General features: G+C 38.0%; 1 protein-coding gene across 1 annotated transcript; it reads right to left on the bottom strand.

The window, feature by feature from the left end:
* Positions 1 to 1,378: 1,378 nt before the first annotated feature.
* On the bottom strand, positions 1,379 to 16,015 carry LOC115929212. The gene is made up of 3 exons (XM_030997760.1): positions 15,931 to 16,015; positions 3,288 to 3,381; positions 1,379 to 2,100 (listed from the first exon to the last, which is right to left on the bottom strand). The coding sequence occupies exons 1-3, from the start codon at positions 15,982 to 15,984 to the stop codon at positions 1,943 to 1,945; spliced, it is 306 nt and encodes a 101-aa protein (XP_030853620.1). The 5' UTR covers positions 15,985 to 16,015; the 3' UTR covers positions 1,379 to 1,942.
* Positions 16,016 to 23,444: the final 7,429 nt, after the last annotated feature.

Below are 23,444 nucleotides of genomic sequence, written 5' to 3'. Positions count from 1 at the left end.
ATGAAATTCTCTTTCCAATGATACCATATACGGCCCATAAAGAGACATAAAGAGAGAGAGAAAAAACAATTTAACTCCGGTCATAATACAGATCCTCTACGTTTTCCGCCCATGCATTACACGCATTGTCTATGGGGCAAATCGGGTTCACGCTTTTGACCCCTAGAACGATCTTGATTGCAATGACGAACATGCAACTAATCCCATTTGTTTTTGCACGCAGTGCTTGCGAGCCCTTTCTAGGTTCTTTCCCCTATCCCAATTTCTTTCAAACATCGTAGGCATAGTCACTACCATCCCATCAAGGTCACTATTGAGGCCTTTCTTTCGCCCTACCTGTCTCCAATATTACAGAAGCTAAAGACTTCGTACAAATTGCTCTGGATAGTCCGAGAGAAGCTATTTCGTTCGACACGTAGAAACACGGCGTCATTGCACGCACATCGTTGTGACACGATTGCATTTCTAGTTTCGTCTTCTTCTTCTTCTTCCTTTTTTGTCTCTCTTTTTTTTGTAATATCAGGGGGGGATGATTGTACAGGCCACCCCCCTACCTCAAGCCAGGGGGGATGCAGCCCCCCCCCCCCCATCCCCCCGGGATTTACGCCCCTGGGTCTCAGCATGGACCTAGCATAATAGGTGCATGGTACTATATGCCTGTTTTCATCAGCTAGAGTCTGCCAAATAACCCGCTATTTTCAGACTCTGGATATATTATCCCGAAGCTCGAAATTGCGTTTTCACCAGACCGATACGCTCATCACAAACTAGCTCGGACGGGCACAAAATTAATTAGCCCGCTATTTCCCCAAAAGCGAGATATTTTGGAAACAACACCAACAGTTTCCGGGATGTTTTCTCGACCTAATATCCTGCTAATTGCAACTGCGATTTGATGAGGACGCAAAATAACTGGTTAATTTTGCGATCGGGATAGTTAAATTAGCGGGTTATTTGGCAAATTCGAGCTGATGAAAACAGAGACTTAGAAAGCTTTCTATCATATTATTTTTGATTTAGAGTTTATGATGATGGCTTTTCCTTATGGGCTGTTCTCTTGAGGTATATAGTGCTTGCATTAAAAAAAGCCTGTGGTTCTTAAAAGTGAAGTCCACCATCACTGATTGATCGATAAACTTCATTATTGGGCCAAGCTATAAAGCGCGTAAAATTTTCGATAAGAATCACGACTTGTCCTTCAGTTACAAAACAATTTTTTATTATTACACTTGTAATAAAAAGAAGAAAGATAATATAGTAATAATTATAATAATAATGATTAAAAAATGATGAACAAGAAGATAATATTAATGATTATAATATTTATCTTTAAAAAAAAATAATGATAATGATGATGATAATTATATAAATGATACTCATAATAATATCGATAATGAATAATATTTTAAAAATGATAAAAATGCATTTAATGATTTTTCAATACGAATTTTTAAATGTGCTTTGCATATATTAGCGGAATAGGTTATTTTTTGTAGATTCTTTTTGAAGACGAGAAGAAGTTGTTGGTAGGGCGGAATTTGAGGTAGATGATAGAAACAAGGACAGAAGATGAAAAAGGGTAAAAGACAATACAATACAATACAATACAATACAATAAAGTCATTTATATAGCGCTCTATAATTCACATGCCAAAGATAATCTAAATAAATAAATAAATAAATTTGTCTGCTAAAAAGTTCAGGCGGAGACGGTGGAGTGTCATGGTGAAATGGTTCATTCACTTGAATCTCGTTCTAGCCCAGCACTAAGATCCTTTGGCAAGACATCAATCAATACTTGCCGTCCTCCACCCAGGTGTAAATGGGTACTCAATAATCATGACAGAGCACTACATTATTTGGTCACTTACTTTTATGAACAATGTCTATTTTGTGTTTTATATTATTCTATGTTGATTCGACAAACAAAATGAATACATGATTATTGCTTGATCAATAAGTAAACACCAATGTAAATGAATTTACCTTTATCAGCTCCTACGGGTGAAAATATGTCTACTTTTTCTCTTTCTTCGCTTCCGTATTCCACGTTAAGCTGTGCTTGGGAAGGGCCTAGCTCTGCTACAAACTTTGCTGATTCTGCAAATGAACATTAAGAAAATAATTTACTTATATTTAAACACAAGATATGTTATATGAGTATGACACAGATTCTAATAATATATATATATATATATTATTATTATTTATAAAAACACTACGACTACTAGGCCTACTACTACTACTACTACTACTACTACTACTAGCCTACTACTACTTCGTACTACTACTACTACTACTACTACTACTACTACTACTGATACTACTACTACTAATAATACTTGAAATAATTTTGTTTGAAGGTATCGACCAGTTCTGGTAATGTGATTGTATTGTATTGTGTGTACTGCAAGGTACTGGAATCATCAAAATGATAAGAAATTTGGCCCAGTCTTGGTAAAGTTACAAGCACTGTACACAGAAAGACGCATATGGGACCACTCGATATCTATCCAGGCCGGATAGATATGTTAATTTACCAAATATATCAATTAGTAGGCGGTTTCCCGGCAAAATTTGTATCATCAAGTACTAGTCAAAACATATTCTTTCACATGATTGGTAATAAGAGCTTCCATTTCATTTTTTTGAAATTGGGGCGTTTCCAATACTGGTCTTTACCTTTAACTATGACAGGCCATAATATGCCACTGGTTGCTCTCACCACTATGATCTTTAGATAATGAATTATCAAAAAATGTAGATTTGTGACCATGATTTGAGAGGGGGGGCGTTTCCAAAACTGGTCTATACCTTTAAGTAGCAGATAGGAGAGTATCACTTCAAATTTTAGCTCCCCGGTGATCTGTTTCTCCTCGACTTCGTATATAGGGGAGCAGTATAGTTTCAAGATCACTTTGGGCAATAGTAAGACCGTGCCCCATACAGAAGTCAGTATTTGTACAGCAGGAGGTGTTCCACAAAGACAGATCGACTTTAAGTTGGACTTAACTATGGCAGGCTGTTCATGCCATTGTTTGTTCTCACCGTTTACTGCCATTGGTCTCTCAAGGGACATATAAATCGTGGTCACAAATCTATAGAACTTACATTTTTTTTAAAGTTAATTATTGAAGGAAAAAAATATCTAAAGACCATTATCGAGAGACCAATAGTGAGAGCACAGTGGCATGAATAGCCTGCTATAATTAAGTTCAACTTAAAGTCGATCTTAGTGTTTGTGAACACCCCCCCCCCCTCCCCTGAAGACTAATTTGATTGATTACCTTCATCAGAACGTTTTAAGAAATCTCCAATGATCTCTTTTCGGCTCAGCTTGCGCTTAGTCCAACTGCTGCAAGTATAGGCCACACCTAAAGTCTGATAAACAAATGAGGAAACAGAAGAAAAATGTCTGATATTGATTGCTGAGATTTGACATTCTTTGCCACGATGTATTATTTAAAATACACCTTGGTGCTGCAATTATAATCATTTTGTAGTACTAAAAGTGTGGTTAAAGGTAATACAAAGTTTTGGTATGGGATCATGAATTTGGTTCAAATGAACATATTGAAAGCATAATGCGATTTTACAATATTCAATGATCGTTGTCGCGGTTGAAATCGAGTCTAAAGTGATGAAATTGTGAATAGTAGTGGACTGGTGGTTATTTTACCTGACTGCTAAGAAAGCATAATTGCTTGTTTAGTAATAGCAACCAGAGGACCGTTCTCATCCTCATTCTAAATACCATGTCCATCGGAGAGGACTTAGAACCGTCAGTTCCCTGGTTGCTTACTTACAATAATATACATGCTTTCTTTAAAGGGAAAGTCCACCCCCAAAATAAGTTTGTTTCGATAGAGGCAGAATAATAAGAAAATCAGGTGAGTGAAAGTATGAGCAAATTCTGAATGAAAATAAGAAAGTTATGAATTATTGAAGTTGTGATCAATCAAACACAAATTGGCAACTCTATGACGTATCATGCGAGCTCAACTTCCATTTGCTCAGTACTAAAAAAATCTAAAATTTTCATTTTCCCTCAAAAAAATTTCAACCATACATGCACCCTAAATATAATAATTGCAAATATGTTTCTATACTCCCCCTGCAAGGAACAAATATTCCGTCATCAATAACGAAGAAAACATGATTTTATGGAATATTATGTACAAAGCAAATGAAGGAGAGCTCGTATAATAAGTCACAGAGTTGCCAATTTGTATTTGATTGATCACAACTTCAATAATTCATAACTTTCTTATTTTCATTCAGAATTTGCTCAAACTTTCACTCACCTGATTTTTTTATTATTCTGCCTCTATCGAAACAAACTTATTTTGGGGGTGGACTTTCCCTTTAATATACAGCAGTGTCGGGTAAAACAAACCATCAAACCAGAGTATGTATATCAAGTGCAAATTCCAGATGTTAAAATCATTGATATCAATTTGCTTTTTCTTCCAATAAAAGGTCTTGCCAATGCTGCCAAAGCGACCCCAGCTACATACCCCCCCCCCATACATGTATGTACAGCAGAGTATTTCAAAGCATGACTGTTTGTTGGGCGTTTGTTCTACTCCTCCTTCTTCTCCTTCTTCTTCTTCTCCTACTCCTCCTCCTCCTCTTCTTCTTCTTCTTCTTCTTCTTCTTCTTCTTCTTCTTCTTCTTCTTCTTCTATATATTTCTCTTTTTCTTTCTTCACTAAACCTGTAAGTTCAGCTGGGGGATGTTTCACAAAGATGCCAAGTCAGTCAAACTTAAATCTAAGTTGGACTCAAACATCATGGATAGCCATTTTGTAGCCTTAAAATTAAATATATTCAAAAGCGCAAATTCAAGTATTTTAGACTTTTTATAAATTCCACATCAAGAACATGAAATCTACTTGATAATAGAAAATATGAATGAGTTGAATCAACATTGTATGCCTTTTAAAATAACTTTTACAAAATATTTTCATAGATGCTAACGGCTTTCCATAATTTTTAAGTCCAACTTAGAGATAAGTTCAACTAAGGATCTTTGTGAAACACCCCTCTGGTCACAGTCTGGTGTACGTTTCTCGTATGATGGGATGACCAAAGTTTGCAGAGAAAAAAAGAAATGTTAGGAAATGTGGTACATGATTGTATTCGATCCAATATTTCTCATACTCTACACACATTCATTTAGTTCAATTATTAGTAAATGGATTGCAAAGTTTTCTTTACTAACAATTGGTGCAACTAGAACAATTATCGTCAAAGAATTCGATGTCGGACCGGCATGCGGTCAACTAACGAAGAAGTCATTTAAAAAAACGAGACCTTACAGCGCTCAAAATACACGGGGGCGGTGGGCGATTCGCCCCCGTGAGCTACAAAATCGCCCCCGTCAGGTTGCTCACGGGGGCGATTGCAAAATTAAAAATCGCCCCGGTGGAATTATAAAATAAAGATAATCTTTTCTGTTATAGAGTTATATTGAGTTTCAATTTTCAAACCTTAAACCAATGAAATGGAACTAAGATTATAGGCGTGCAAGATTCAGCTCGCAGTGCAGTGCCGCCGTCAGCAGTGGTTACAGGCCTACTGCGCCGTTAGTAGCGGTGCGTGCGCACGCTGCCGCGCCATGTCTGCTGGAGCTGGAGGCGATCGGGCAAGGGCAGAAACATAATGGTCATGGCCTGGAGAAGTTTTTCGTTGTCAGCAAATAATAAACCTCGACCAGTAAATCAATATTAGGGACTTTTAGATTTGCACGATGAGAACGTGGACTGCAACGTGTGACATCCTTCTAAGGCACTGCCAGTGCTTAAAAGGACGTCACATGTGATTGCCAGTGCCTTAAAAGGACGTAACACGTCCACGTCCACGTCCACGCAACTCTAAAAGTCCCTTTTGAGGAGAAGAGGAAGACCAAAATGTCGTGGAATGATATGGTAACATGGGCAGATCTACGGTAGGGGGGGGGGGTAGGGGGTTTAACCCCCTCCTCCCATCCCCGGCCCCCTTGGGCTGCCAAGTGAAAATGTGATATTAAAGCGGGGGGGGGGGGAGGTGGATTCTGGAGAGGAGGACTACTAATCTATTTTATTTTTTTCAGGGGGCGGTGGGAAGTGAAGCGCCGTTTTAGCATGACTTTCTTTTTAACTCTTACTTTCACCTATCTCAGATAACCCTAAGTTTTTGGTTGCTGCTTTATATGTAGTTGATAATGCATAATTAAAATAAAGAGAGAGAGAGAGAGAGAGAACCACCATCATTTTGCAATGGTTCAGGGTTCGTGTAACGCCTCGACCCTAAAAAAATAGCAAAACTATTTTTGAGGAAAAGCATTATACTGAATTAAATAAAGAATAATAGCTTTATATTGGATCATACTAATACTGATACGGACTAAAGACAATGTGGTATTTGTATAGAGGTATTCCAAAATGACATTCTGATAATCAAATTTTGTTCTGGTATGTCACGTTAAAGACATCATAAAGATCAGTGTTGTATGCGTATATATTATATACACAGGCCAGTAACAGCTATGTAGCTTGTAAATTTGTAAGAGGGAAAATGCTGATTGAAATGATAATGATGAAATAGCAAATAATTGAGGAGTATCATAGGTACCAATTAAATGGATATTTGTATAAAAAAAGAGCCCCCGTCAGTAATAAAAGAGCCCGTGAGAAGGCTCACGGGGGCTCTTTTTTCGGGGGAAGAGCCCCCGTGGACAAAAAATTAATTTGAGCCCTGAGACCTTAATTCGCGCACGGGAGTTTACATCTGATTTATCAAAAAAGAAACGATCCATCAAAATGTAAGATATTTGCATAATTTGCAAGGCAAAATATCGGTTCCATGACACATGCTCCGCCGACGATTGCTCCGCCGACATTTACTCCGCAAAACGCGACAATTGCTCCGCGACAGTTGCTCCGCGACAGTTGCTCCGCCGACATGTGCTCCGCCGACATGTGCTCCGCCGACATGTGCTCCGCCGACAATTCCTCCGCCGACATTTGCTCCGCCGACATTTGCTCCGCCGACAATTGCTCCGCCGACAATTGCTCCGCCGACATTTGCTCCGCCGACAATTGCTCCGCAAAACGCGACAATTGCTCCGGTGACATTTGCTCCGCCGACAATTGCTCCGCCGACATTTGCTCCGCTAAAAAAGTGCCCCGTAAAATACAAAGGCTACTACGACAATAATTGTTGCTTCTCCCCAAAAGTACCCCGCAAAAGACAATGCTCCGCCGACAATTAAATTGCTCTCTGATCCAAAAGTGCGGCTTCGTGGAAGACATGAATGCTCCTCTGGCAATTAGTGCAATAAATGCCCAGCCGTTTTTTGCTATTCCCCATAATGTTTGATTTAAAAAAACATCAAGTTTTAGCTCCTTATGCAAGTTCTCCAGCGAAAGATAATTACTCCGCTCAAAATCTGTTTCATTTATTACTCATTAGCCGATCAAAAGCTCAAGGATATCTCTCTCTCTCTCTCTCTCTTGCTCTTTCTTTTCCTTTTTACACCCTTTCTTGTCTTGTTAGCTCTTTTCTTTCCTCTCATGCTATTAGTCTTCTTTCATTTTCATCACTTCTTCTTTTCTTCCCCTCTCGAGTTCTAGTTCTCTCGTGAAATTGTAACGTAATGTAGTACATGTAGTACATTCTTGTTTAGAATAGTATTTTCAATAATATCCAGTCCGTCTTCTATAGGTTTCTTTCCTTCAGTTAAGTGTATGTAGCTTTACTATATAATATATTAGTGTGTAAAACACCCCGTCTCATTCGAGTACTTTGTTTTCACTGACTTTAAGGGACTCACGGAACCACCGGAAGAAGAGCAATTGGCTTATCGTGAAGAACTGACATCAAACTGCAACAAAATGATTTGTATAAATGGGAATAAGCAAAAAGGCTGCCATCTAATTTTCCCGTCTGAATGGGTTCTCTTCTTTACGTATAAGTGCCCTTCAAAGCTTATTTTGATCCCTCCCCTGTTGCTTTCTAGAACTTCCACGATGACCTAATACATTGTACGTATCAGGGGCGTCGCTAGACCTTTTTCAGTGGGGGGGGGGGGGGTGTAGAGGCCAACGATTACCGACAAAACTAGCCACCAATTACCGACAAAATTAAGTGTCTCAATATCTACAAATAACCCTATAAACCCGGGGCCGAAGGCTAAATTGTTTTTCCTATGGACTATCTATAGTACTTGCGTATGCGCAAATGATCAATTTCCTCGACGACATAAATATACGAATTATTTTGTCAACCTAGTCAACATCATAGCTATATATTTTAATGCAGGCTCGGAGCTAGGATCTTATTTTAGGGAGGGGCGGTAGTGAGCAAGCGAAGCGCGCTCGTTAGGGGGTGTCGGTGTTAGGCCTCCCTAAATTATTAGGAAAAGAAGACGATTTATTGTACCGTTCTCGACTCGTCTAAATGAAGTTTTCCCCTCCTGCGCGAAGCGCTGAAATTTTGGCGTTTCATCAAAATATAGAGAAAGGAAGACGATTCGTTGTATCAGGATGACGGTAGTGAAGTAAGAGAAAGGACTCAAGAAAAGATGAAAACACAGGTACTGAAAATGTGTGAGATGTCATGGGGCATCGTCTGCTTGTGCAAGTCATGTCCATACTGTGATCTCACACATCTCAGTAGCGTTCGGAGAGCTCTTCCGGTGCTATGCCCATGCTGTATTTAAGCGTTTTGTAATTTATAATAATCGTTACTTCGAATATTTCCAAGCATTGAATTTTGATAAACTTGTCGAACCAAAGTTTCAACTTTGCAATAATAAATAAATTTAGTTTTTAAAATCAATGAATATCAACTTTAAGATAAATTGCCGTGCGCACGAGCACATGTAATACATTATATAGGCAAAAACATGATTACACAAAATCCATCACAGCTCTTTGGGATGCACCTAGACCCCCAATTGTTCTTTTATTTTGATTAAATGAGTCGGAGATATGATTTCATTTCTCATTTGGCCATTAAGTACATTTTAACGTCATCATAATGGCCTTGGAAGTCAAAATACGAATTTGCATATTATGACGTCAACATATTTACAGAAAATGATTGTATCTCTGCAAATATTGATCAATTTTCTTCTAAATTTTGATACGTTGTAGCTGAGACAATTCTTCACAAGATTATTACCAATATTTATTCATTTTGATGACGTCATTAGATTGTTTGCTTAATATCCGTCTTATGCCTATGGGAGGTGAATGATACTACATTCCAGTCTAGACTTGTTCATTATGTTGCGTATGTAGTGCGTCGAAATATCAGTTCAATGATTGGTAGGCTCTGCAATCAGGCGAAAATTTGAGCTTGTTTAGTAAATTAATCATATAACAATTGTCTATCGAATTCATGAAGGGGGCGCTATACCACTTTTAATCATTTTCATCGTCATTTAAAACAAATAAATCATCATCATCAATATCTTTATTAATGTATTTATGAATATTATCATTAGATCATCATCGACACACTTTCATGATACAAAATTAGCATACGTATCACCTAATTCGTCAAAGTGACGAATTAAAGTCTAGTTATAATTGTTAATCATATCATTATTATCATCTGTATTATCAGCATTCTACAATGGCAGTAGTATAATATATTCATTTAGAAGTAGGCCTAGTAGTAGAGGTATCATTCTGATCCTTATTATCCTGATTATCTTTTGCAATACGTCTATATAGACGATAAACTCACGACAATTTACAATTGTCATGAATCATTGTCTTTAAGCTTACCATTAAATGCATCTGGTTCGAATTTTGCTCAGGTATTTGGTACGTGATGATTTAAATGGTAGAAATGAACTTGTGTCCTATTCATTCTAGTCTTATTCATTTGCATTATGTTTTATTCATTCAAGTTCTAATGTTTCTGACTGTTTTCAAGACAATATTTTTTTTGTCGATCATAGTTCTATGTAGCTTGATATCTCACGGTAATTTTGAGAGAAAAGCAATGCAAGCAATGATTTCTGAATTGTAGCGACAATCGCGTTCGCCTTTGCTGTTCTTCAATAATATTTGACAAGCAGTATTAATTAATTTTTCAAGGACTCAAGATACATTCGTTTAACAGTTGATTACCCTCGGTTGATTCTTTTGTTCGGATTATTTGGCGGGGAAAATGTATTATTGAAAATGTATTAGTGAATGTATTATTATTCTTATTTGTTCATCGTCTCTACGATGCCCTTTGAAACAAAAACAGCTTTTAGTGTTAGGCTTCCTGAAAGAAATTTCAATTGTTGTTAAGAATTTTTTGGTTGCACTCTGTAGATTATGATGATGTGTTTGATCTTTTTTTTAATACAAGATCAAACACATGAAGAAAATCTACTGGCTGGATGCCAATAAGTTCTTGACAACAATAACAAAATGTGAGCTAGTGCTATTCGGTGTGGCGTACACATGGCGTACACATGGTAGATAAAATTATGATCATCAGTACTGGGTCAAATAAATTAAAGAGAACTGAATTTGAACCCGGGCCATAGGCTACCCCCTCTCGTTCTCTCTCCCTTTCTCTCTCCCTCTTCGTCGCCTTACTTTTCCCTCTCTTACCTCCCTGTGCATTTGTATGCCTCGATAATACAAAAAAGAAACAATAAGATTCTTCTTCTTCCCCTCCATCTTCCTAGTACATGTAGTAGGAGTAGTACTAGAAGTAGTATCACAATAATAATGACAACAATGATTATTATGGTTGGTGGTGTTACTAATGTTATTTTTGTAATTATTATGTTTGTTATTGTGATTATTATCCTTATCATGATTATTATCGTTAAGATAAGTTATTACTGTAATTATTATAATCATCATTATTGTTATCATTATGATGAATATGAACATGATGATTTTGATGACGATTAGTATAAGTATATAGTATTATTATAATTGTTATCATATCATTATTATCATTTGTATTATCAGCATAATCTACAATGGCAGTAGTGTATTATAGTACATGTAGAATTAGGCCTTATAGTAGAGGTATCATTCTGATCATTATTATTCTGATTATCTTTTACAATACGCCTAGACGATAAACTCATGACAATTGACAATTGTCATGAATCATTGTCTTTAAGTTTACCATTTAATGCATCTGGTTTGAATTTTGCTCAGGTATTTGGTACTGGATGATTTAAATGGTAGAAACTTGTGTCCTATTCATTCTAGTCTTATTCATTTGCATTATGTTTTATTCATTTAAGTTCTAATGTTTCTGACTGTTTTCAAGACAATATCTTATGTGTCGATCATAATTCTATGTAGCTTGATATCTCACGGTAATTTTGAGAGAAAAGCAAGGCAAGCAATGATTTCTTAATTGTAGCGACTATCGCGTTCGCCTTTGCTGTTCTTCAATAATATTTGACAAGCAGTATTAATTAATTTTTCAAGGACTCATGATAAATTCGTTTAACAGTTGATTACCCTCGGTTGATTCTTTTGTTCGGATTATTTGGCGGGGGAAATAGAAGTGAATGTATTATTATTCTTATTTGTTCATCGTCTCTACGATGCTCTTTGAATCAAAAACAGCTTTTATTGTTAGGCTTCCTGAAAGAAATTTCAATAGTTGTTAAGAAATTTTTGGTTGCACTCTGTAGATTATGATGATGTGTTTGATCTTTTTTCAATACAAGATCAAACACATGATGAAAATCTACTGGCTGGATGCCAATAAGTTCTTGACAACAATAACAAAATGTGAGCTAGTGCTATTCGGTGTGGCGTACACATGGCGTACACATGGTAGATAAAATTATGATCATCAGTACTGGGTCAAATAAATTAAAGAGAACTGAATTTGAATCCGGGCCATAGGCTACCCCCTCTCGTTCTCTCTCCCTCTCTCTCTCCCTCTTCGTCGCCTTACTTTTCCCTCTCTTACCTCCCTGTGCATTTGTATGCCTCGATAATACAAAAAAGAAACAATAAGATTCTTCCTCTTCCCCTCCTTCTTCCTAGTACATGTAGTAGGAGTAGTACTAGAAGCAGTATCACAATAATAATGACAACAATGATTATTATGGTTGGTGGTGTTACTAATTTTATTTTTGTAATTATCAGGTGGGCTGTATATCGTACAGACCACCTTATAATTTCGTTAGAATTGCCTTTGTTTATTTATTTATTTATTATCAGGTGGGCTATATATCGTACAGACCACCTTATAATTTCGTTAGATTTGCCTTTATTATCAGGTTGGCTGTATCTTATACAGACCAACTTATAATTTTGTTAAAATCGCCTTTATTATTCTTTATTGTTAGGTAGGCTGTATATCGTACAGATTACCTTATAATTTCGTTAGATTTGCCTTTATTATTTATTTATTCATCAGATGGGCTGTATATCGTACAAACCACCTTATAATTTCGTTAGAATTACCTTTATTTATTTATCAGGTGGGCTGTATATCGTACAGACCACCTTATAATTTCGTTAGAATTGCCTTTATTTATTATCAGGTGGGCTGTATCTAATACAGACCACCTTATAATTTTGTTAAAATTGCCTTTATTATTAGGTGGGCTGTATCTAATACAGACCTCCTTATAATTTTGTTAAAATTGCCTTTATTATCAGGTGGGCTGTATAGCGTACAGAACACCTTATAATTTCGTTAGAATTGCCTTTATTATTTATTTTACTTATTTCAAACCATTTTTTTGTAAGCACGATTACTTGAAAATGGCTCAAATTTGGCACACATATATGTATAGGCATATGACGTCATCTAGGCGCCATTTTGTATTTTTTTCTGAAAATCAACTCATGATCAAATCTTCATAACCAAAAGCCATTTTGATTCATATTTATCATGATTAAGGTCAATATTCGTCCGGTCAATATAAGGTCAAAAAAATGCGCGCGTACGCGTACGTCCGCGCGCAAAATTTCAAAATGCAAAAAAAAACCTCAAAATCATTTAGCATACGTTTTAGGCCATTTAAAGCATTTTATAAAATATCTCGCACACGCGCATGCGCGCGCGTTTACGCGCGTTCTGACATTTTGCAAAACAGAATCGCCAAATTTTCTTCGTCATCTTATTTAGCACATTTTTTCAAGCATTTTGATACCTTGTTCACCTTTTTCTGACCATTAAAGGTAATACCAATTTTTGGGAAATTTTGAAAATTGGGTGGATAGTGATTCTTTACAATTTTGTTATATTTGGATGCCCCTGTGGATGTATTATAAGCACTAAAAAAATTAGCCCCTAAAACTCTTCTGTTTTCGAGAAAAATTGAATATAAACATTTACCGATGCTCCCGGTAAATTTTGATAAATTTCAAATAGCGCCTATGGCCGTACAATGGTAGCTGCGACCATGAAAATTTCAGAGTATGTAGTTGTGATATATAATTTCCAAACGGGAATAGCTAATCGATCGATTTCAGTCAATAAACATTGTTTCATAGCTAAATTAATATCTTGACCTTGAGAGGGAGCTCTACAACATTAAGAGTTTATTATTTATAATTTCATAACTTTAGACTCGATTTCAACCGCGACAACGATCAATGAATATTGTAGGAACACATATGCTTCCGAAATTGTTAATTTGAACCAAATTCATGACCCCATACCACAACTTTGTAATACCTTTAATAACGGAGTGAGGGTCCGTTTAAGATACATGTCCGTGCGTGCGAGCTCTTGTAATACATAGCATATAAGGGAAAAAAATCATGCCCTTACAAAATCCATTGTAGCTCTTTAGAATGTAAGGTGACCCCTATTTTTTCATATGTTGATAGAGTATGAATCGGAGATAAGATTTCATGTCTCATTTGACCCTCAATTAACTCACGACGTCATCATAATAGCCTCCGAACTCATAATTTCAATTTGCATATTATGACGTCAGCATTTTTTTTGAAAATTGATTGTATCTCTGTAAATATTGATCAATTTTGTCTTCAATTTTTGATATGTTCTAGCTGGGACAATCTTCTTCGAATGCTGTCTTCACAATTTTTCATTTTGACAAAAGCATCATGGCGTATTTTTGCGATTAAAGGAGGAATATCAATTTTTCACCTTTTGCGTGTATTCTCTATATATGGGACATGACTTTTTTCAAAACTGGATTCTACATTCCCGTCTTTCGCGAGCAATATCTCCGTCGTTTTAGCTCGGTTTACGCTGAACTTCGAGTATGTTGTAGCTGAGACAATAAGCCAGTGGCGTACGCAGGATTTTTTCAAGGGGGGGGGGGGGGGTTTAAAATCGGGTCCAAAATTTCGCAACGACTCAGGAAAATTTGAAAATCGCGCGCCGGCCAAAAAGTCGCTCAGTGGGGGGGGGGGGGGGGGGGGGGGGGGGGGGGGGGGGGGGTAAGCGGACACTTTTTTTTTTTTTAGGGAGTCCAAAAAAAAATCGCAACGACTCAGCCAGCCGGAAAGTCGCTCGGTGGGGGGGGGGGGGGTAAGAGGACACTTTTTTTTAAATTGTTTTGGTCCCAAAAAAATCGCAACGACTCAACCGACCGCTGAATAAGCGGGGGGGGGGGGGGGGGGGGGGGGGGGGGGGGGGGGGGGAGTTAAGAGGACACTTTTTTTTTTTTTTGGGTCTCAAAATTTTACTTCGCTGGGGGGGGGGGGTAAGGTCACCTTTCTTAGGTCAGCCATGGGGGCCTTTTTTTTTTTTTTTAATAATTAAAAAAAAAAAAAAAAAAAAAAAAAAACCAAAGGGGGGGGGGGTTTAGATTTTTTTTAGGGGGGTTTACACACATTAAAATACCAAAGGGGGGGGGGGGGAACCCCCCCCAAACACCCCCCCCCCCCTGCGTACGCGCCTGCAATAAGCTATCTTAAATGTGCCCTTTATTTTGTCTCAAATTTTAGTTAGACCAGCCCACGGCCCCACCTTTTCTTGTTCAAAACAAGTATTACAAATCTAGTTATTATCATTATCATCAACATTGTCACCGGAGCAAGTGTCGCTTCAGGCGGAGCAAATGTCGGCGGAGCAACTGTTGGCGGAGCAATTGTCGGCGGAGCAAATGTCACCGGAGCAATTATCGCTTTTTGCGGAGCAATTGTCGGCGGAGCAATTGTCGGCGGAGCAAATGTCGGCGGAGCAACTGTCGTTCGAGGAGAATTTGTCACCGGAGCAATCGTCGCGTTTTGCGGAGCAATTGTCGGCGGAGCAATTGTCGGCGGAGCAAATGTCGGCGGAGCAATTGTCGGCGGAGTAATTGTCGGCGGAGCAAATGTCGGCGGAGCAAATGTCGGCGGAGCATATGTCGGCGGAGCAAATGTCGGCGGAGCAATTGTCGGCGGAGCAAATGTCGAGGAGCAAATGTCGCGGAGCAATTTTCGCGTTTTGCGGAGTAAATGTCGGCGGAGCAATCGTCGGCGGAGCATGTGTCGGGTTACCAAAATATCACCTAATCAGTTGGTATCAATTTTTATTTACAATTTTGATGACATCTTCTCTCGACTTGAAGATTATTTGACCCTTGTCGTTGTCGGTATAACTTCGATATAGTTTTAAAATTTCGAAACGGACGCAAAAGGCAGCAAATTTGCCGATCTTTTCTAAATATTCTCACAATTTCAAACCCGATTCCAAAGAAAATGTTGTCTCTGGGTAATTTTAGGGTCCTCTTTCATATCAATTTTTCGAAATCTTACTGATTTTGCTCAGATTGGAACTGTACACGAATTGAGGTCATGCGCATACCGGTGCGCATACACCACCATATAATGACCACTGTCCCTGCAAGTGCAGGAATCTCTATTAGAAATAGACAAATCACATTTGAAATAAAAAAATATCGCACATGATTGTATAGAGCTACTATTATAGTACTATGGCGTTTTTCAGGCTCAGAGCGCTATTAACTCCGGTTAATTACAATGCATACCTTGCTGTTTTCAGACGACCTAGCAGTGTCATCTTTGAACTTGTTTTCAGACATTTCAGCACCTGGATCTGCTCCTGAAAGTGGCTTTGTATTCTCCATCTCGATCTAACGAACTTTTATTCGAATCGCCAAACGAGTCAAATATCAACAATCACAGAAGCATCGATAGAAGACAAATATGAATTGCCGTTTGGTTACTATACAACCATCGAAAATATGGATGTATTGTGCCGTTTTAACCAATCAGAACGCATATACAAACATAAAAAAATATGCAACTATGCAACTATTCAACTAAATCCATCGAAGCACTCATGAATAGTTTACAGCGTGCGAGCCGAACTATATCTGCACACAATTCGATGGATGTTGTTGATACAAAATAATTACCTGTACCGAGAAGTCCAAGTGTGCGTTTGTGCATTCATAGTGTGATGTGCGTTCCCGCTCTTATAAGGAATCCAAGACCACATAGCATACAGGAGGGGTTACGGGCGGACTGGTCGGTGCTTGTGTATCTAATTTGTATCCCTCCCATGCACCTCCCTGTTTCGACCAAGGGTGCCGTTGGGAGGTAATTTTGTCACGTCCGCGAGGGGGGGGGGGGGGGGAGGGGTGGCGAGAAATTAAGGGTGGGTGGGAGGGGGGAGTGGATATGCCCCCACGGCCCCACCAACCGAACAACAAGATTTGCACTTTGCAGTCAAATAAGTTTGAATTCAGTGACTTCCGCGGTAAATTATGTTTATTGTTTTGAGGTCGACTAAGCGAAAATATTTAATCATGGGTTTGAAGCTTCGCTTTTTAGAGCGCTTTCGATTCCACAGGCAAATCCAAGTCTGATCGTAATATCCAAATTTTTTCTCATAGATGATTATAATCATTTAAACCGATAGTCTATTTTTTCTCAATTCGGGGGGGGGGTGTCTCTCTTGAAAACTTCCAGGAAACGCCTCCCCCCCCCCCCCGTTGACCCTGTAAAAGGTCCAATAAGAAATGTATACTTAGTATGTGCACTTTTGTATATTAGTTCTCGTAAAACAGAGGCGAAATTCTGCCTATATAATGATACTTAGGTGCAGATAGATATAATAATAATAAAAGACATTTATAATGCGCAACATAATCCACCCATGCAGACCGGGTGCTCAAGGTGCTTACAATGAGCTACATACAATACTTAGATACAATTATGCTTACATTATGGGCATTATACATAGTGAAAAAGGTTTTATTAGTTAAAGTTGGCCATAAGATAAGTTTTCAGACTGGCCTTAAAATGATCTACTGATTTACAGTCCTTTGGTGTGTTTAGGAGACTGTTTGGGAGACTGTTTTAGAGCAGAGTAGAACGGAGACCAGAACTAGTGGCGTAATGAGCAAAAACCCTTCTTTTTTTGGGGGGGGGGGGTGGGGGTCAGAACAAAATCTGCATCACCACCATGTAGCATAATGCAGGGTCGGCGGTGCGTCTTCCAAAATAGGGGAGGGGGTACCAGAAAAAAGGGGGCACCTACAAAGTGAAATATACATCGTCGTGATTGTGATTATTTCATGTAAATCCTATCACTTATGTGTAATTAATATATACAGACCGCCTTACTCTGCATTACATCCTGTATCTGTATCATGTTTTCTATCAGAATTCAATGATTATATTCAAAGTCATTTATTGTCCAATGTTCCTTTACTAATAGTTCTAGTGGAGACTCACAGTCTTTCGTAAATCTTCTCGAGTCTCTGTGTTGTACACAGTTAGTTGATTTTTGTACCCACACACACGGCCACACTCTTGATCTGTTAATAAGACGGCAATCTGATGATAACATTGTCATTGGAAAACCGCAGGCACATTCATCTTTAATCTCTGATCACATCCCTGTAATGTGTTACCTTAATTCAAGTAAACCTCGCCTTCCTGTTAAAGAGGTTTCATTTCGCAGACTATCTGCAATCAATACTGAGTTACTTAGAAAAGACTTAACTGAAAGTCGTCTTTGTGATGGAACACCTAGTGATGTCACTGAATTGGCGATGTTATATGACACAACTCTCAATGAAATCTTAGACAAGCATGCGCCAAAGGCATTGAGAACTTTTGTTTTGCGACCTAAGGCGCCATGGTTGACCGATAGTATATTAGAAGAAAAGAGCAAAAAGAGGAAAGCTGAAAAAATTTGGATGAAATCAAAAACAGACAAAGACTGGAAAGCATTTAAGTCAATTCGTAACTCTTACTCCTTCTCATTGTATGAGGCACGGAAGAGTTACCATAAAAGATTTAGTGTCTGAACATAAAGAAAACACAAAAGCGTTATTCAATATTGTAAAGGGTTTGCTAAACATGTCAAATAAACAACCCATTGTACCTTGTAACGTTGATTCGAAATCATTTGTCGACAACTTGGGCAAGTTTCTCTTGGATAAAGTTCAGAAAATTCTTAACGACATAGATTTAAAACTTGGCAATGCACACGTAGACAAACTGATCAATATGATGATGTTCCAGTCGATTCGCAGATAGTGACGCTGACAAGTTTTAAATCACTGTCCGAACAAGACGTCAGCAAATTGATAATGAAGCTCAGTAAGAAGTCCTGTCCATTGGACCCAATGCCCACAAAATTATTGCTGCAATGTCTCAATGAATTGATACCTGTTATTACTTCTATGTTGAACTTGTCTCTATCAGCAGGGCAATTCCCTGCATTGTGGAAGGTCGCTCTAGTGAAACCACTATTGAAAAAGCCGGGCCTCGAAACAGAATTGAGTAATTTAAGGCCCATTAGTAATCTTCAGTATATTTCTAAGTTGGTAGAAGGTGCTGCTACCCAACAGATTCTTGAGCACATTGAACATCATTCACTGTTGCCGTTCAATCAATCAGCATACCGAAAATTTCACAGTACTGAAACAGCACTTCTTAGGATAAAAAGTGATCTTCTTATGTCAATGGACAACCAGAAGATATAAGTCTACTGCTTCTCCTTGATATGAGCAGTGCTTTCGACACAATAGATCACTCATGTCTACTGAAAACTCTAAGAAGCCATTTTAGGGTTGATGGCAAGGTTATCGAATGGATTGAATCTTACTTGTCAGATAGAAAACAGAAAATTGAAATTGATAACGTTGTCTCTGATCATATGGAAACGTTTGCTTGTATGTGTCTCATAAAAGAAGTTGACCACAAAATGACTCCCACACGGTGTTGAGTGCTCAGGGGTCACAGGCCACTGGCTTCATTGGGCAGGTAGTTCCATTATGTGAATGGGTAAATTAACTATTACAAAATGAGGGGACACATTACATTGTACAATAGGGACACACGTTGCAGAACATACTCTTTTATTGACTTACTCACTACATGAAACTATAAAACTAAAATGCATTTCGTATTCTAACAATTGGAGTACAAATAATAATAACAGGTGAATGAAATGCATAAACACCACAAACACCTGGGGAGGAAGCATTCATAAATTTGAATACATATAGTTGATAAACGACTCCGATGAAACTATAAAACTAAAATGCATTTCGTATTCTAACAATTGGAGTACAAATAATAATAACAGGTGAATGAAATGCATAAACACCACAAACACCTGGGGAGGAAGCATTCATAAATTTGAATACATATAGTTGATAAACGACTCCGATGAAACTATAAAACTAAAATAAAATTTGCGTTCTGGCAATTGGAGTAAGAATGATAGCAGGTGAATGAAATGCTTCAACAACACAAACACCTTGGAAGCTAGGAAGCATCCATAAATTTGAATAATTTAGTTGATAAACGACTCCGCATGTGGACGTTTGGTGGAGCAGAAAGCATTGGATTATTAACAAAACGAACCCATTTAACAGAATGTCGGAACGTAAATTAAATTTGGCGCGGTTGGAAAATGCATCTTTCTGCCCTGCGACTTTAATGGTACGATCCAGTAAATTAAAACAGTAAAATGGATCTTATTTTAAAATTACTCATTAAATAAAACCCAAAACTTCAGTGATATCAGAAAAAATATGTTATATCTTACTAATAATTAAAAAAGATGTATAAACATTGTGAAAGTGTCGCATTTTACGATAAAAAGACACCGATTTAGCGAAGATGACGTCATTAGTGCGCTTGCATCAGGGAATTCAAGGTCAAAAGGTCAATTCAGACGCTGATAAGTTAATGGTCGAGCCTTTTTGTTTCCTTTATTCCGACACAATTATACAATCAATCAAAACAAGTTTAATACCAGGAGAAAGCTAACGATTAGTATTTTCATTAACCGCTTGCCCCAAAGTCGTTTGCCCAAGACGAAAATCCAATTGAATCCCCATTGAATGTCCCCATTGAATCCAATTTGGAGTAAATGGAAAGTGAAACAATGGGTACCCATTGAAACCAATGGGGACCAATTGCCAATTGGTTCCAATGGGGACCAATTGCCAATTGGTTTCAATGGGTACCCATTGTTTCTAGACAATTGCCAATTGGTTCCAATGGGGACCAATTGCCAATTGGTTTCAATGGGTACCCATTGTTTCACTTTCCATTTACTCCAAATTGGGGACCAATTGCCAATTGGTTCCAATGGGGACCAATCGCCAATTGGTTTCAATGGGTACCCATTGTTTCACTTTCCATTTACTCCAAATTGCCAATTGGTATTGAATTGGGATTCAATGGGGGCATTCAATGGGGATTCAATTGGTTAGAAGAACCAGTTAGAAGAACCAGTGATAAATTATTGATACTTCATAATCGATATTGGCAACTGTCCACCAATTAGGTAAATTCCAATCTCATTTGCATTAACTTCATCACAAAGATCATTTGAAGTGAATTCAAGAGTTTCATTTACAGTGACATTGGCTCGTACAAATATATATACTAAATATGTATATTGTTTTTGGTTAGTAATCATATAATCAATATACAAATCAATATATCTATTGCTAAAACGTGAATGTAATTGTAACATGATCAGACAAAATAATCTATTGGTTAATAATTGCTGAAGGAATAAAGAAATCACAAAATTGATGTGCATTGTCATAATTTGCTTAACAAATCATGATAAATTTATTTTTCTGTGACAATGAATATTCATAATGAATATTCATGAGATGCCTAGATTTGTTGGTTTCAATTGGCCAATTGGTTTCAATGGGACCAATAATGATGTCCAAATTAAGGCCAATTGGTCCAATTGAAACCAATTGGGGACTCATTAAAGTCTAATGGGGCCTAGGCCAATGGGTCCAATTTGTCCAATGGGGCCAATCCGGACCAATTAAAACCAATTGGGGACCCATTAAAGTCTAATGGGGCCTAGGCCAATGGGGCCAATGGGGCCAATTTGTCCAATGGGGCCAATCCGGACCAATTGAAACCAATTGGGGACCCATTAAAGTCTAATGGGGCCTAGGCCAATGGGGCCAATTGGGCCAATTTGTCCAATGGGGCCAATCTGGACCAATTGAAAACATCTGAGGTCCCATTGAAACCTGTTAAAACCTATTGAGACCTATTGAGACCAATTGAAACCAATTGAAACCAATTGAAATTTCAATTGGTGTTCAATTGGTTTCAATTGGATTTTCGTCTTGGGTGACCACAGTGAAACGAGTGAGAGCTTGCGAGAGCGGCCAAAGTGTGATTGAAACTCGCTATTTGCTCTTCTCCAATGCAAAAAGACACGACATTGTGCTGGATAAATGTATTTTTTCCGACAAAAGTACAGAAAATTTGCATATGGTCTTTTTATATTATAATTTATGAAATGTTACCCGAGTGAATTCCGGGCGCCCCAATGCTGGAAATAAACGCACATTTTAGAAAACTTCACTTTTTCATGGAAAAATGCTTATTTGTTCTATGCACACAAGTCAGATTGAGCGGATGATACAACGTTTCCATATGTATTCAATGTGCCTTTTGGCGTTCCTCAAGGGTCGTGATTAGGCCCTCTGTTGTTTACCTTGTATACGAGCAGACTCCTTACAAATATCCATACAGAGTTTCCTAGTATTAGTTGTCACTGCTACGCAGACGACACCCAACTATACCTATCTTTCTGTCCTAACATATCGGCTGAAGATCATTGTATTTCTGAATTAGAATCATGTGTTGTTTATATTAAGATTTGGATGTTGCAAAACAAGTTGATGTTAAATGATAACAAAACAGAACTTTTGGTCATTGGTACTCCACGCCAGGTTTCTAAATTTAGGTCGCGTAGTGTATCAGTTGGTGACTCCACCATAACCCCATCTGATACTGTTAGAAACTTAGGTGTATCTTTTGATACCCACCTGAATATGGATTCACATATCACTAAAATATGCAAATCGGCCTATTTCATGATTTATAATTTAAGACGCATTCGAAAATACTTTGATCAGGACAGCATGAAAACTATCATGCATGCATGTGTTACTAGTAAACAAGATTACTGTAATAGTTTATTGTATGGATTGCCAGACTCACAAATTTCCAAGTTGCAGCGGGTCCAAAATACATGTGCACGACTAATTTGCAGCCTCCCAAAATTCTCTCGAATAACCCCACTTCTAAAGGAACTACACTGGTTGCCTATTCGCCAGAGAATTACATTAAAAATATTATTGATAGTCTACAAAGCTCTAAATGGTCAAACTCCTAGTTACGTTACTGAATTGTTGCATATCAAGTCTGAAACTCATGGTCGTAACCTTCGTAGTACACAAGACACATTTATGTTGCAAATACCCCCATATAAAACCAAAGTAACCCTCGGGGACCGGTCATTTCTCTGTGCTGCCCCTAGATTATGGAATAAATTACCACTAGAAATAAGGAAAGCCCCATCACTAGATAATTTTAAATCAAAACTGAAAACTCACTTGTTCATATAGTATGTATAGCACAGCATTTACAAGCTCTTGCAGCGCAATAGAATATATCCATATAGTTATTGCGCTTTACAAATTAATATTATTATTACACTACCAGGGATGACATCATGTTTCTTTTTGTCTGTGGTACAAGATAAGTAACATACTTTGCAGTTAGATATGGTCTGAATATTAATTTTTGAGCGAGCGAAGCGACCGAGCAAAAATTTTAAGATTTGTGAGGTCCCATTGGGAAACAATACATCTTGTAAAGAAGACAATAAACAAACCCTGATGAGTATTCATAAGCACAAGTTAATGAAGAAAGACTGAAAAGTTCTTTATATAAGACAGTAACCTAAATATATTATTTATAAATGCGAGCGAGCGTAGCGAGCGAACTCTAGGGGAAAATAATATAAAAGGGGACTCTACGCAGGCGCGGATTCAGGGGGGCACAGGGGGCACGTGCCCCTCCGGCCAAAAAACATATGTTGAAATCAGCCCCAAATTCACCAAAAATGTACTGGCAAACAGGGACGTGCCCCCCCCCCCGGCCCCCAAAAATAAAAAAAAATAATGCGCACTCCCCACCCCCCCCCCCCCCCCCCCCCCCCCCCCCACTGAGCGAATTTGCG

The sequence above is a fragment of the Strongylocentrotus purpuratus genome, unplaced genomic scaffold, assembly GCF_000002235.5.
Source record: "Strongylocentrotus purpuratus isolate Spur 01 unplaced genomic scaffold, Spur_5.0 spur5_scaffold_4, whole genome shotgun sequence".
Taxonomy (NCBI): Eukaryota; Metazoa; Echinodermata; class Echinoidea; order Camarodonta; family Strongylocentrotidae; genus Strongylocentrotus; species Strongylocentrotus purpuratus.
Note: the sequence above shows the minus strand (reverse complement) of the source record. Positions and strands in the feature narration are given on the sequence as shown.